General features: G+C 46.9%; 2 protein-coding genes across 2 annotated transcripts in view; one reads left to right on the forward strand and one right to left on the reverse strand.

The window, feature by feature from the left end:
* Nucleotides 1-17,037, reverse strand: part of LOC140720955 (NACHT, LRR and PYD domains-containing protein 3-like) — a 320,684-nt gene that overhangs the window by 200,282 nt on the left and 103,365 nt on the right. The gene's annotated exons all lie outside the window — the stretch shown is intronic.
* The window catches only part of LOC140720891 (NACHT, LRR and PYD domains-containing protein 3-like), a 1,078,849-nt gene that overhangs the window by 14,410 nt on the left and 1,047,402 nt on the right, over nucleotides 1-17,037 (forward strand). Inside the window, exons 3-8 of the mRNA XM_073035738.1 lie at nucleotides 1,098-1,190; nucleotides 5,306-5,398; nucleotides 10,739-10,902; nucleotides 12,806-12,977; nucleotides 14,520-14,686; nucleotides 16,219-16,390. Of these exons, the coding sequence (XP_072891839.1) occupies nucleotides 1,098-1,190; nucleotides 5,306-5,398; nucleotides 10,739-10,902; nucleotides 12,806-12,977; nucleotides 14,520-14,686; nucleotides 16,219-16,390 (861 nt within the window). The remainder of the gene's footprint in view (nucleotides 1-1,097; nucleotides 1,191-5,305; nucleotides 5,399-10,738; nucleotides 10,903-12,805; nucleotides 12,978-14,519; nucleotides 14,687-16,218; nucleotides 16,391-17,037) is intronic.

Genomic DNA, 17,037 nt, shown 5'->3' on the forward strand with positions numbered 1-17,037 from the left:
TGATCTGTACCCAAACATAAATTCATCGTATTTGACTTAATAATAACAAAATATATGACATCGGTCAGTCCCCAGCTGTGTACTGCATGGAACAAAGCAAACTATGTAACTGATCCCCTTTGCATTTACCACACCCCCACTGATGCGACTTATTACCACAAAAAAGCATCATAAATACACAACGCAGAATACAATGCTGATAGAGAACAGATACGTGGCTCCTGCACACAGGCTCAGCTCTGATACAGGGTCCTCCACCTGAAATATTAACATATTCTCTGTCTTGTTGAATAACTCCATCATTCTGCTTTAATTATATTGACAATTTTTCCGAACTGACTGTTTTGGATGTATGGCGTGTCGACATTGTGTTTAACAAGGTGTCATATAACTAACTATCTGATAATAGCCAGGTGATGTGCTCAAAGGAATCTTAACCAAGTTTTCGTGCTAATAATAGTTTTAAAGTCCTGCTGGAAAAACTATAGTGTTTCAGGACATGATGTCATGGTGCTATGTGTGAGATTGCATTGTTCAGGTTGTCAGAGTGTTTCTGTATAGACACAAATCATATATTGCCATTGGTGTCAATGACAGGCGATGTTCACCTGAAAGGAGACGGTGAGAATCAGGTGTGACTGAGAAATCTGTAAAATCCAGTGACGAGAGGAAAAGAAGTCTCATCGTCAGGAGAAATGTTTCACCCCACAATGCTGTAACACTTGTCCATTACTCACCACAGCGCCACCAGTGGTAGGAGGACCAAAGCAGTGGGCTCTATCTGCTCAACCTGGCTTGCATTCCGTAGACTATCACTCCCGGTCCAAGACACAAGATTGGTTCCTAAAAGGGAATTGCCTGCAAATCAGCGAGTAGATACCCTGGAGAATCCTGGCCCAGTGTACAATGCATGGAGAGCGGAAATGGACATTGTGTGACTGTGGGTGGATGGGTGCAGGTGGATCCGGCCATGTCACGTGTTCAGTGGATCGGCCCAAGATGTTTGGAAGTGTTCACCTCAGTTTAAAAACAAAACAGTGTTCTGCTTTAAACCCCAATTAATGTTTGACCCTCCTGTTAATTTTTTTTTGTTACAGAGCAGCAAAAACTGAAAACTCCTGTCCACAAAATGCGTCAAGGTTGGAGCAGAGGAGGAGCTCCAGTGACGTCAACATCGAGTAAGGACATGGGTATGTTGGCGAAGTATTTTAATTTATAAATACTCTGCTGATTCTCCGTTTGGGTTTAATTCAATAATGGCAATTCACAAAATGTGAAAACTGAGCAGAGAGATGAGAGAGTTAACATTTCAGGGGGAAACACAGTCACACGTGGAAGGAGTACAGTTACCGTCTGCTCCTGCTCCTCTAACAGATTGTGATGCACATTAAAATAGGGAGTTACTCCAGAAGACAAGACATTCTGCAGATGCTGAAAGTTTTCGGCAACACAAAGACACACAAAATATTGACTGAACTCAGCAGGTCAGGCAGCATCCATGGAGAAGAATAAACATATGATGTTTTGGATCAGGACCATGGGGAACAAAAAGTAATGTAACAATATCTAGAATTTCTGTCCCCTCATTTCCAGTCCGATGAAGGGCCTTGGCCTGAAACACTGATTGTTTATTCTCCTCCATAGATGCTGCCTGGCATGCTGAGTACCTCCAGCATTTTGTGAGAAATCCCAGAGATTTGCTGAGGAAGGGGTTGACCAGCCAGGCAGACAGTAACCCAGAGCAAAGCGGTGGTGATGGGCAGTACCAGGAGAGTGATGGTGATGGTTACTATATTCCCAGGAATTAGCAAAGTCTTTTGCAAACAGAGAGGTATATTCATGTGGACAAGAAAGAGCAGCCTTCAACAGACAGTTGAGCTTTACCGGCTAAGGTAACAATTCACTGAATCACCCACCCCACCCCACAGTCTACAGAGGAGTTACACTCTTCCCATTGGTGCAAAGCGATGTCAGTCACTGGTTACACCCAATAGCAGAGATGGGCCAGCCGAGAGGGCATTACCCCCGCTGAGGACATCTCACACTCCCGCCACGTCAAAGCGGAATAAATCCCAAAGTAAATGCCCCACTTTTTGAACTATTTCAATATCCCTCCGAGGGAAGCTGGGGGTGTTTAAGAAGCTTCTCCTGCGGTCGGTGTCTGATGTATCGCTGAGAGGTAGGTGGAGACCACTCGGCCCACTGGGTTGATGCCATCTCCCTGGGGAGGGAGAGAACCCAGCAGGAGGAGGAAGGAGGGTGAATTAATTGAGAGGATAAATATGGTGTGAGGGGTTGAATAGGATAGGGTCTGCGAAGTTGTTTGCCCCGGTGGGGGATCCAGGAGCAGGATTGGGGAAGGAGCCCATTGACAGCGGGAAAAAGAAATGAGGGGCTCGTCTATGGAAACATTTGAGCCCACAGTGGTGCTGAGCAGAGATATTCACCTCTTCGGTGGGCAAACAGTGGGAGACTGTATGCTCATATTGTTAGTGACACAGAATCGTATAATTTGTGTTCCGTGTGTTAACTGAATGTACTTGCCTGTGATGCTGCCACAAGTCAGTGTTTCTCTGTCCCTGTACTTTCCCGTACTTGTGCACTTGGCAATAAATTCAACAGGACCTGAGAAATCTCAGTGAGATTTGATTAGTGATGATCAGTTTGGCACCTCGGTAGGTAAAATGTAAAGAAGATAGAACATAGAAATCTAAATCACATTACAGGCCATTCATCTCACAATATTGTGTCAATCGAGTAACCTACTCCAGAGGTTGACTACAATTTCCTTGCAGCATAGACCTTTATTTTTATAAGCTCCATGTACCAATCTAAGAGTCTCTTAAAAGACCGCAATGGATCCACCTCTACCACCATTGCTGCCAGTGCATTCCACACATCCACCCCTCTCTGTGAGAAAAATGTAACCTTGACATCCCCCTTGTACCTACTTCCAAGCACCTGAATACTATGCTCCCTATTCTTAGTCAGTTCAATCCTGAGAAAAAGCCTCTGGCTATCGACACAAGCAAAGCCTCTCATCTTATACACCTCTGTCAGGTCACATCTCATCCTCCATTGCTTCAAGGAGAAAAGGCCAAGTTTACTCAACTTATTCTCATCAGGCATGCTCCCCAATCCAGCCAACATCCTTGTAAATCTCCTGTGCACTCTCTCTATAGCATCCATATCGATTCCTGTAGTGAGTTGACCAGAACTGAACACAGTGCTCCCAAGTGGGGTCTGATCAAGGTCTTAGAACAGATCCCAACGGAACAATATTAGTCACGATCATCCATGCAGAATACGAACCATCTACAATCGACCTTTGCCTTCTGTGGGCATGCCAGTTCGGGACTCACAAAGAAATGTCTCCTTGGATCCCATACCTCATTATTTTTTGAATGAGCTTTCCATGGAGAACCTTAGCAAACCTCTTACTGAAATCCATACACAGTACTTCCACTGCTCTACCTTCATCAATGTGTTTTGTTACATCCTCAAAGAATTCAATCAGGTTCATAAGGCGTGACCTGCCCTCAGCAAAGCCATGCTGACTATCTCTAATCAGACCATGTCTCTCCAAATGCTCATAAACCCTGCCTCTCAGGATCTTCTCCAAAACTTGCCCATCACTGAATTAAGACTCACTGGTCTGTAATTTCCTGAGTTACCTCTACTCCCTTTCTCGAACAAAAGAGCAACATTTGCAACCTTCCAATCCTCTGGTACTTCTCCTCACCTCATTGATGATGCAACGATCATCGTCAGAGGCTTAGCAATCTCCTCCCTCGATTCCAACAGTAGCATGGGGTATATCTCGTTCAGTCCCAGTGACTTATCTAACTGAATACCTCTCAAAAGATCCAGCACATGCTCTTTCTTATAGTTCATACACTCATGTGTTTCAGTCTGCGGTAAGTCATCCCCACAATTGCCAAGGTCCTTTTCACTGTGAATACTGAAGCAAAATACTCAGTATCTCAGAATATTCAAATCATCGGCAGGTTGAGAAACATTTGTTGAGAATCTAGCATTGAGATTTAACCAAGCTAATTTGCCATTGCTGGCGACTCCCCGTGGATTTGCTGTACTTGCATGATGCACCCTCAACTCCAATAATGATTGTTACAAAAGTCGGTGATATGTATTCCATCTTTTATTAGCAATCAGTAAACATACAATCTTGAAGTGATAAAACTGATCTGTACCCAAACATAAATTCATCGTATTTGACTTAATAATAACAAAATATATGACATCGGTCAGTCCCCAGCTGTGTACTGCATGGAACAAAGCAAACTATGTAACTGATCCCCTTTGCATTTACCACACCCCCACTGATGCGACTTATTACCACAAAAAAGCATCATAAATACACAACGCAGAATACAATGCTGATAGAGAACAGATACGTGGCTCCTGCACACAGGCTCAGCTCTGATACAGGGTCCTCCACCTGAAATATTAACATATTCTCTGTCTTGTTGAATAACTCCATCATTCTGCTTTAATTATATTGACAATTTTTCCGAACTGACTGTTTTGGATGTATGGCGTGTCGACATTGTGTTTAACAAGGTGTCATATAAGTAACTATCTGATAATAGCCAGGTGATGTGCTCAAATAAATCTTAACCAAGTTTTGGTGCTAATAATAGTTTTAAAGTCCTGCCGGAAAAAAAAAAAACTATAGCGGTTCAGGACAAGATGTCACGATGTTATAGGTGATATTGCATTGTTCAGGATGTCAGAGTGTCTCTCTATAGACTCAATTCCTATATCGCCGTAGGTGTCAATGCCAGGCGATGTTAAACTGAAAGGAGACGGTGGGAATCAGGTGTGACTGAGAAATCTGTATAATCCAGTGACGAGAGGAATAGAAGTCTCATCGTCAGGAGAAATGATTCAGCTCACACTGCTGTAACACTTGTCCATTACTCACCACAGCGCCACCAGTGGTAGGAGGACCAAAGCAGAGGGCTCTGTCTGCTCAACCTGGCTTGCATTCCGTAGACTATCACTCCCGGTCCAAGACACAAGATTGGTTCCTAAAAGGGAATTGCCTGCAATACAGAGAGTAGATACCCTGGAGAATCCTGGTCCAGTGTACAATGCATGGAGAGCGGAAATGGACATTGTGTGACTGTGGGTGAAAGGGTGCAGGTGGATCCGGCCATGTCACGTGTTCAGTGGATCGGCCCAAGATGTTTGGAAGTGTTCACCTCAGTTTAAAAACAAAACAGTGTTCTGCTTTAAACCCCAATTAATGTTTGACCCTCCTGTTAATTTTTTTTTGTTACAGAGCAGCAAAAACTGAAAACTCCTGTCCACAAAATGCGTCAAGGTTGGAGCAGAGGAGGAGCTCCAGTGACGTCAACATCGAGTAAGGACATGGGTATGTTGGCGAAGTATTTTAATTTATAAATACTCTGCTGATTCTCCGTCTGGGTTTAATTCAATAATGGCAATTCACAAAATGTGAAAACTGAGCAGAGAGATGAGAGAGTTAACATTTCAGGGGGAAACACAGTCACACGTGGAAGGAGTACAGTTACCGTCTGCTCCTGCTCCTCGGACAGATTGTGATGCACATTAAAATAGGGAGTTACTCCAGAAGACAAGACATTCTGCAGATGCTGAAAGTTTTGGGTGAAACAAAGACACACAAAATATTGGCAGTACTCAGCAGGTCAGGCAATCATCCATGGAGAGGAATAAACATTTAACGTTTCGGATCGGGACCACAAGGAATAGAAAGTAATGCAGCAATATCTAGAATTTCTGTCCCGTCATCACCAGTCCGATGAAGGGCCTTGGCTCGAAACATAGATTGTTTATTCTCCTTCATGGATACTGCCTGACCTGCTGAGTACCTCCAGCATTTTGTGAGATATCCCAGAAAGTTGCTGAGGAAGGGGTTGAATAGGCAGGCAGACAGTAACCCAGAGCAATGTGGTGGTCATGGGCAGTACCAGTAGAGTGATGCGGATGGGTTACTATATTCTCAGGAATTAGCAGAGTCCTTTCAAAACAGATGTGGCCAAAGCAGAGTTCATAAGGTTGAAACATGATCTCTGTTTCCATCAACGGTTGTAATTTGCGTCGGGCGGTTAAGTTGTTGAGCCACGAGCATCTGACCAGGTAAATAGAACACAGTGAGGCACAGGGAAACATCTTTGCTAGTGGGACAGCTTTCAAAGGACTTTTTGAGGAAAGAGGCAAAGAGCTGGCGAGTTTGGGGAAAGTGGTCACATCGCTCTGGGGCCTTCAACTACAGATCCCCACCGGAGTCTGAGTGGAGAAAGGGGCGATCTGGAGAATGGAAATAAAAAATTATATTTCTTCACACCAAAAAAGTCAAAACCTTCTCTTGTCAACCACTGCCCCCTCCTGAACAGCCTCATCCTTAACTATTTTCTAAACTCCCCCAGTTCCTGCAGATTATCTTTTCTTAGAGTTGGGCATCCACTGAAGTTCCAGTCACAGAATAGTAATAATAGCGTCACTTTAATTAGAAAAGCGGGTAACATCCCAACGGGTCTGTTCAACCACAGAGCAGCAGATGAACCCCACTGTGTTCACATCTGCACTCCGTAGTGCAAACACTGCTACAGTGTTAGAGAGGGTGAGATTGGGGGACATACTGCTCAGCTCAGTCCACAGAAGCTGAAATTCCTGTCTGCCGGTGTTGTGTGATGGACACCGTGGAAGGGTGAGAGACGGGAATCAGGAGAGGGAAACCGAGGGTTGTGGGATCGCGGCAAGGAAGGTGGAAAGGACTGAAAATATCTATAAATAATATTGCAATTAGTTAAATTGTGACCATCTGGATGAGAAGCTCACTACATCCATAAGCCCATCATGTCTGTGAAAATGGAGCCCGTGGCAGTGCATGGGCTGAAAGATTGCGAGGCTCCATCATCGCAGACTGAGTTGGATCACTCAACTGAACATTTAACAGACGAGAGAGTGTAGGAAAGACAAATATCACAAAACGTATTAATGTTGCATCAGACCAGGTTTTATCTGATTATTCAAAGCTCTTAACAGAAATATAGGGAATCTCGGCCAGAACCCTCGTTCAGTCTCTCTCACTTACAGGAACAAATCCCAAAGATGATAATTTAAATTTGGTACCTGAGATAGACCAATCAGGAAGTTTACAAACCACTCATGTCTCTGTCACCTCTGTTAATGCTGATCCAGTCCACATCCGGTCAATGAAACCCCTCGGTTTCCCTCCACCATGGGTTTGGTAAATCGCTGCAAGCTTGTTCGTCAATATTCCTCATGTTGTTTGCCGAGGGAACAAACACAACAGTGAAATTCCCACAACCATTTCTGAATATGAAACAGATACACTCCCTGATTATTGAAGAACATTATTTCTACCACTGTCACATTCTTTAACGTGAATATGTCCACAATCACTGTATTCCTACACTCCGTATCACAGCCGAATACATTGAATGGAGACCCCACACACCCCTGACAGGGTCCTGACACACTGTGAGACCCCACACACCCCTGACAGGATCCTGACACACTGTGAGACCCCACACACCACTGACAGGGTTCTGACACACTGTGAGACTCCACACACCCCTGACAGGGTCCTGACACACTGTGAGACACCACACGCCCCCTGACAGGGTCCTGACACACTGTGAGACCCCACACACCCCTGACAGGGTCCTGACACACTGTGAGAACCCAAACACCCCTGACAGGGTCCTGATACACAGTGAGACTCCACACACCCCTGACAGGGTCCTGACACACTGTGAGACCCCACACATACCTGACATGGTCCAAACGCACTGTGAGACACCACACACCCCTGACAGGATCATGACACACTGTGAGACACCACACACCCCTGACAGGATCCTGACACACTGTGAGACCCCACACACCCCTGACAGAGCCCTGACACACTGAGAGACCCACACACACCTGACAGGGTCATGACACACTCTGAGACCCCACACACCCCTGACAGGGTCCTGTCACACTGTGAGACCCCACACACCCCTGACAGGGTCCTGTCACACTGTGAGAACCCACACACACCTGACAGGGTCCAAACGCACTGTGAGACCCCACACACACCTGACAGGGTCCTGTCACACTGTGAGACCCCACACACCCTGACAGGGTCAAAACACACTGAGAGACCCCACACACCCCTGACAGGGTCCAGACATACTGTGAGACCCCACACACCCCTGACAGGGTCCAGTCACACTGTGAGACCCCACACACCCCTGACAGGGTCCTGACACACTGTGAGATCCCACACACCCCTGACAGGGTCCTGACACACTGTGAGACCCCACACACCCGACAGGGTCCTGACACACTGTGAGACCCCACACACCGCTGACAGGGTCCTGACACACTGTGACACCCCACACACTCCTGATCGGGTCCTGTCACACTGTGAGACCCCACACACCACTGGCAGGGTCCTGACACACTGTGAGACCCCACACACCCCTGGCAGGGTCCTGACATACTGTGAGACCACACACACCCCTGACAGGGTCCTGTCACACTGTGAGACCCCACACCCCCCTGACAGGGTCCAAACACACTGTGAGACCCCACACACCCCTGACAGGGTCCAAACACACTGTGAGACCACACACACCCCTGACAGGGTCCTGTCACACTGTGAGACCACACACACCCTTGACAGGACAATGACACACTGTGAGACCCCACACACACCTGACAGGGTCCTGTCACACTGTGAGAACCCACACACCCCTGACAGGGTCATGACACACTGTGAGACCCCACACACACCTGACAGGGTCCAGACATACTGTGAGACCCCACACACCCCTGACAGGGTCCAGTCACACTGTGAGACCCCACACACCCCTGACAGGGTCCTGACACACTGTGAGACCCCACACACCCCTGACAGGGTCCTGACACACTGTGAGACCCCACACACCCGACAGGGTCCTGACACACTGTGAGACCCCACACACCCCTGACAGGGTCCTGACACACTGTGACACCCCACACACTCCTGATAGGGTCCTGTCACACTGTGAGACCCCACACACCCCTGGCAGGGTCCTGACACACTGTGAGACCCCACACACCCCTGGCAGGGTCCTGACACACTGTGAGACCCCACACCCCCCTGACAGGGTCCAAACACACTGTGAGACCACACACACCCCTGACAGGGTCCTGTCACACTGTGAGACCACACACACCCTTGACAGGATCATGACACACTGTGAGACCCCACACACTCCTGACAGGGCCCTGACACACTGTGAGACCCCACACAGCCCTGACAGGGTCCGGACACACTGTGAGACCCCACACACCCCTGACAGGTTCCTGACACACTGTGAGACACCACACATCCCTGACAGGGACCTGACACACTGTGAGACCCCACACATCCCTGACAGGGTCCAAACACACTGTGAGACCCCACACACCCCTGACAGGGTGCAAACACACTGTGAGACCACACACACCCCTGACAGGGTCCTGTCACACTGTGAGACCCCACACACTCCTGACAGGGCCCTGACACACTGTGAGACCCCACACACCCCTGACAGGGCCCTGACACACTGTGAGACCCCACACACCGCTGACAGGGTCCTGACACACTGTGAGACCCCACACACACCTGACAGGGTCCTGACACACTGTGAGACTCCACACACAGCTGACAGGGTCCTGACACACTGTGAGACTCCACACACAGCTGACAGGGTCCTGACACACTGTGAGTCTCCACACACCCCTGACAGGGTCCAAACACACTGTGAGACCACACACACCCCTGACAGGGTCCTGTCACACTGTGAGACCACACACACCCTTGACAGGATCATGACACACTGTGAGACCCCACACACTCCTGACAGGGCCCTGACACACTGTGAGACCCCACACACCCCTGACAGGGCCATGACACACTGTGAGACCCCCACACACCGCTGACAGGGTCCTGACACACTGTGAGACCCCACACACACCTGACAGGGTCCTGACACAGTGTGAGACCCCACACACTCCTGACAGGGTCCTGACACACTGTGAGACTCCACACACAGCTGACAGGGTCCTGACACACTGTGAGACTCCACACACAGCTGACAGGGTCCTGACACACTGTGAGACCCCACACATCCCTGACAGGGTCCTGACACACTGTGAGACCCCACACACTCCTGACAGGGTCCTGACACACTGTGAGACGAGAAAATCTGTAGAATCGGGAATTCAAACCATCACACACAAAATGCTTGAGGAATTCAGCGGCCAGACATCAGCTATGGGAAAGAATAAAGAATCGACGTTTTGCGAAGGGTTTCGCCCCGTAACATCGACTGTATACACATGCCTGAACTGTTGAATTCTTACAGCAGCTTGTCTATGTCTCTACTCACTGTTGGATTTATAAAATCCAACGTATCAAATATTTCTGTACACACCTAACTCGACGTGACACCACGTTCAATCAATTAAATTCCTTGGGGTCGTATCCACGTTCCTCAGTGCACTACTCACTGCCCTGTCTTTCGCTGTGAAATTCCTTCTCTGATCTGTCCTTCCAAATTGTAACACATTAGTGTGTCTATTTCGGATTCTGTTTGGTCACCTGCTGCACAGAAACCCCGTCTTTAGGCCCCAGTTTGCTGTCCAATAGGTGTTCGATAATGTCTTTAATTTTCCCCATTTTCCTTCACAGATCTGAGAGTGATCACCGAGCTCCTGGCAATCTGTGATGATTTCCAGCTGCTGCAGTTGACGGACTTCTACCGGGACAGGCTGGAGCAGGCGATGGAAGGAGCGGTGCACGGAGTGAGCCTGGCGTTAACGGCCAAGAATCAGTTCAGCGGAGAGGAACATCGGGTGAGTGGGAGAGAGAATGGGTTTGAATTTTCACACATCACAGGACTGACAGGAGTCGGAACTCTGATTCATCGGGATATCAAAACATAAAAACAAATCACCATAAAGTATATATGATTCTTAAATATGTGAATCTCAACCAATGATGAAAGTGTTGTAAATACTCATGCTGGCGGCTCAATTTTCAGAGGGAGGGGAGTAGGCAACAGTTCTATGATGTTGCAATAAAGGAGTTTAAATGGAAATACAGCAGGAATCTTTATTTCGGTAAGCCTGTACAGTGTGAAAGCAGGATGACAGTGAGAACTGTAGCATTATCAATGGATGCCACAGGAGGTTTAGTGTGTTCTGTTCTGGGTGAAGATAATTGTGTTACAATCTGTAATTGCAAGGCTTATTCAGAAAGTAAGGAGGCATGGGATCCAGGGGAATATTGCTTTGTGGATTCAGAACTGGCTTGCCTACCGAAGGCAAAGAGTGGTTGTAGACGGGTCATATTCTGCATGGAGGTCGGTGACCAGTGCAGTGCCTCAGAGATCTCTTCTGGGACCGTTCTCTTCGTGATTTTTATAATGACCTGGATGAGGAAGTGGAAGGATGGGTTAGTAAGTTTGTGGATGACCAAAGGTTGGAGGTGTTATGGGTAATGTGGACCGCTGTCAGAGGTTACAGCGGGACATTGATAGAATGCAGAAAACTGGGCAGAAAAGTGGCAGATGGAGTTCAAACAGATAAGTGTGAAGTGGTTCATTTTGGGAGGTCAAATATGATGGCAGAATATAGTATTGATGATAAGACTCTTGGCATTGTGGAGGATCAGAGGGATCTTGGGGACCGAGACCAGAGGACACTCAAAGCAGCTGCGTGGGTTGACTCTGTAGTTAACAAGGCGTACGGTGTATTGGCCTTTCATCAATCGAAGAATTGAATTTAGGAGCCGAGAGGTAATGTTGCAGCTTTATAGGGCCCTGGTCAGACTCCACTTGGAGTACTGTTCTCATTTCTGGTCGTCTCACTACAGGAAGGATGTGGAAGCCATAGAAAGGGTGCAGAGGAGATTTACAAGGATGTTGCCTGAATTGGGGAGCATGCCTTATGAGAATAGTTTGAGTGAACTCGGCCTTTTCTCCTTGGAGCAACGGAGGATGAGAGGTGACCTGATAGAGGTGTATAAGATGATGAGAGGCATTGATCGTGTGGATAATCAGGAGCTTTTTCGCAGGGCTGAAGTCGTTGCCACAAGAGGACACAGGTTTAAGGTGCTGGAAGGTAGGTTCAGAGGATATGTCAGGAGTGTTTTTCACTCAGAGAGTGGCGAGTGCGTGAATGTGTTGCCGGCAAGGAAGGTGGAGGCGGGTACGATAGGGTCTTTTAAGAGACTTTTGGATAGGTACATGGAACTTAGAAAAATAGAGGGCTATAGGTAAGCCTAGTAATTTCTAAGGTAGGGACATGTTCAGCACAACTTAGTGGACCGAAGGGCCTGTATTGTGTTGTCGGTTTTCTATCTTTCAATGCAAACAGTGTGGATCGGGGAATACTGCCGTGTTGTAAAGTGTAATCACTGAATAATCCTCCACTGGAAAAGGCAAAGGAAAGGCATCAGGTGTCAGCCGGTGTTCCGCTGTCATGCTGGACACTGGCGGACGGAGGAGATGAATCACATCATCTTTTCTGCAACTTCTCCGAGACTGTTCACTCTGTTATAAAACCCTCTTGACCAGGTTCACACTGAATGTCCCTCCGTCTGCTCTGCACTCAGAATGTACAGTCCATGTCCAGACAGGATCAGCACCCGTCCGGGTGACTGCTCAGTGTGATCCCGTTACAGAGCACATCATTTACTTCTCATTCTCTGTGTGAATCTGTCAGTCCCCAATATGTTCACCGTTACTCTTCACAGAAAATCTCTGATCTCGCTGATAAGGGAGAGCGGGCGGACAGTTCTAAACTCCTCCTGAGCCTGGTGATGGAGAAAGGCTCCCGCGCCCCGAGGGTGATGTGGGAAACCTTCGTGAAAATGCGGATTGGTGTCCCAACGTTGGACAAAGTACTGAAGGAAATCCAGATGTATGGTGAGATAATATCAGAGATTAATTTAAATTTGAATCACATCACAGCACACTTCAAAATATTACAAAAATGATTTCCTCAATTTGTTTAAATTCAAACAAGTTGTGAACCTTCCCATCCACTAATTCGTGCTCAACTTTTACTAAAGTTTCCCAGTGAGCTGAAAGGTAAGTGAACGTTCATTGAACATTGAAGAGTATAACACAGGAATAAGCCATTAGGTATATAATATTGTGCCGAAACGGATATGAAATAGATCAAACATGCCCAAACTCTAACCTCTCCTTCCTACACCATGTCCACATGCCCCCATCTTCCTTACATCCATGTGCGTATCAAAATGTCTCTTAAAAGCTTCTACCACCTTACCAGACAGTACCTTCCAGGCAGCCACGATTCTGTCATTTATAAAAACAGCTGTCCCTCACATCCCCTTTCACTCTATACCCCCTCACTTTCAATATATTCCCTCCGGTAATAGATACTTAAACTGTGGGAAATCGATTCTCTCTGTCCACACTATCTATGCCTCTCAGAATCCTGTCAGCCTGTCAGAGCCCCCCTCCGCCTCCGATGATCCAGAGAAACAATCTAATTTCATCCAGCCTCTCATGATAGCACATGCCCTCTAAACCAGGCAGCATCCTGGTAAATATCTTCTGCTCCCTCTCTAAAGCCTCAACATCCCTCCGGTAGTGGGGCAATTGGAACGGTACGCAGTGGCCCAGATGAGGCAGAATCAGAGTTCATAACGTTGAAACTTGTCCTCCGTTTCCACCAACGGTTGTAATTTGACTAAGGTAATGTTAGGTATCTCACAACATTCAATCTGTCTCGGTTTATCGCTGCCTGTCAGGTTTCTGAGGCACCATTTGCCCGTTGAAGGCAAGTTTCTGAAGTAGGTAAACGCAGGTGTAATTACTGAGAACTGAATGCTTCCAAAGCTGATCCAAGTTGGAACTGCACGCAATACTCTGAATTAGATCTCGCGAACGACCCATACGACTCCAACATGACATGCCAATTTCTCTGCTCAACAGAGACGAGAAAATCTGCAGATTCCGGTAATCTAAGCAATGCACACAAAATGCTGGAGGATCTCAGCAGGTCAGTCAGCAGCTATGGGAATCAATGTTTCTGGAAGCGTCCCGGCCTAAAACTTCGGCTGTATAAACATCTCCTTAATTGCTGACTGCCTGCAGAATTTCTCCAGCATTGTGTGTGCCTATCCTCAACAGTTAGATTTATAACATCCTTTGCATCAAAGCTTTCTTTACAACCCTATCTTCACGTGACACTACTTTCAATTCATTAAATTCCTTTGGGTTGTATCTGCTTTCTCAGTGCACTCTGCACTGTCCTGTCTTTCACTGTGTAATTCCTTCCCTGACTTGTCCTTTCAAATTGTAACACATTAGTGCGTCTATTTCGGATTGTGTTCCGTCACCTGCTGCACAGAATCCCCATCTTTAGGCTCCAGAGAGAAATTTACTGACCTATAGGTGTTCGGTATTGTCTTAAATTTTCTCCATTTTCTGTCACAGGTCCAGGCTCAGTGATCACCGAGCTCCTGGCAAGCTGGGAGGATTGCCAGCTGCTGCAGTTGACGGATATCTACCGGGACAGGCTGGAGCAGGCGATGGAAAGAGGGGTGCACGGAGTGAGCCTGGCGTTAACGGCCGAGAATCAGTTCAGCGGAGAGGAACATCGGGTGAGTGGAAGGGAGAATGGGTTTGAATTTTCACACATCACAGGACTGATGGGTGTCGGAACTCTCACTCATCGGATAGTAAAGCATAAAAATATTTCACAAATAAATGTATATAATTCTTAAAACTGTGAATCAGAAGCAATGATTGAAAGAGGTGTAAATACCCCCAGTGGCAGCCGAATGTTCAGAGCAAGAGGAGCGGGTAACAATTAAATGAGGTTGCAATAAATGAGTTTAAATAGGTATAGAAACATACAAAAACCATTGCCGGCAGCCCATTCCACGCACTCACCACCCTCTTGTGCCAGCCTTTTCAGCCCTGGGAAAAAGCCTCTGACTATCCACACGATCGATGCCTCTCATCATCTTATACACCTCTATCAGGTCACCTCTCATACTCTGTCGCTTTGAGGAGTAAAGGCCCAGTTCACTCAACCTATTCTCATAAGACGTGCTCACCAATCCATGCATCATCCTTGTAAATCTCCTCTCCACCCTTTCTATGGCTTCCACATCCTTCCTGTAGTGAGGCGACTAGAAATGAGCACAGTACTCCGAGTGGGGTCTGACCAGGGTCCGATATAGCTGCAACATTACCTCTCGGCTCTTAAATTCAATTCCATGATTGATGAAGGCCAATACACCGTACGTCTTCTTATACACAGAGTCAACCTGCCCAGCTGCTTTGAGTGTCCTATGGACTCGGACCACAAGATCCCTCTGATCCTCCACACTTATCATTATATTATATTTATATTTAAACACCATCTGCCACTTCTCAGCCCAGTTTTGAATCCTATCAGTGTCCCGCTGTACCTCTGACAGCCCTCTACACTATCCACAACACCTCCAACCTTGGTGTCATCAAATACGGTAGGAAATTTTATTTTGGGAAGACCGTGCAGCGTGACGGCAGGATGGCCGTGAGAACCAGGGCATCATCTGTGTATGCCACAGGAGCATTAGTGTGTTCTGTTCTGGGTGGAGATGACTGTGTTTCAATCTGGAATTGCAAACAGTGTGAATCGGTCAATACTGCCATGTTGTAATATGTAATCTCTAAATAAATCTCCATTGGAAAAGGCAAAGGAAAGGCATCAGGTGTCAGCCGGTAATCCGCTGTCATGTTGGACACTGGCGAAATGAGGAGATGAATCACATCATCTTTTCTGCAAACTTCTCTGAGACTGCTCACGCTGATACAATAACCTTCCTGATTTCTTTCATCTGTGATGGTTAATTTCTGATTTCTGTTTTGCTCCGTCAAATCCAGTGAGGAATTATTTATGGATTTGGAGCCACGTCAATGAAGCGGTCACAGACCAGCCAGGATCTCATTGACTGGTGGACCAGGTTCACGGTGAATGTCCCTCCGTGTGCTCTGCACTCAGAATGTACAGTCCATGTCCAGACAGGATCAGCACCCGTCCGGGTGACTGCTCAGTGTGATCCCGTTACAGAGCACGTCATTTACTTCTCATTCTCTGTGTGAATCTGTCAGTCCCCAATATGTTCACTGTTACTCTTCACAGAAAATCTCTGATCTCGCTGATAAGGGAGAGCGGGCGGACAGTTCTAAACTCCTCCTGAGCCTGGTGATGGGGAAAGGCTCCCGCGCCCCGAGGGTGATGTGGGAAACCTTTGTCAAAATGCGGATTGGTGTCCCAACGTTGGACAAAATACTGAAGGAAATACAGATATATGGTGAGATTATATCAGAGATTAATTCAAATTTGGATTGAATACAGCACACTTTAAAACTTTACAAAAATGATTTCCTCAATTTGTTTAAATTCAAACAGGTTGTGATCTTTCCCATCGACCAATTCCCGCTCAACTTTTACTAAAGCTTCTCAGTGAGCTGAAAGGTAAGTGAACATTCATTGAACATTGCAGAGTATAACACAGGAATAAGCCATTAGGCAAGTAATATTGTGCCGAAACAGCTAAGAAATAAATCAAACAACCCTGAAGTCTAATCTCTCCTTCCTTCACCATGTCCACATGCCTCCATCTTCCTTACATCCATGTGCCTGTCCAAACGTCCCTTAAAAGCTTCTAATAATTTGCCTCGACCACCTTACCAGGCAGTGTGTTCCAGGCAGCCACGACTCTCTGATTTAAAAAATAAGCTGTCCTTCACATCCCCCTTCATTCTACACCCTCTCACCTTCAATATATTCCCTCCGGTAATAGACATTTCAACCGCGGGAAACCGATTATCTCTGTCCACTCTATCTATGCCTCTCGTAATCTTGTCATCCTGTGTCAGAGCTCCCTTCGGCCTCCGATGATCCAGAGCAAACAATCTAATTTCATCCAGCCTCTCATGATAGCACATACCCTCTAAA

The sequence above is a fragment of the Hemitrygon akajei genome, unplaced genomic scaffold (assembly GCF_048418815.1).
Source record: "Hemitrygon akajei unplaced genomic scaffold, sHemAka1.3 Scf000048, whole genome shotgun sequence".
NCBI lineage: Eukaryota > Metazoa > Chordata > Chondrichthyes > Myliobatiformes > Dasyatidae > Hemitrygon > Hemitrygon akajei.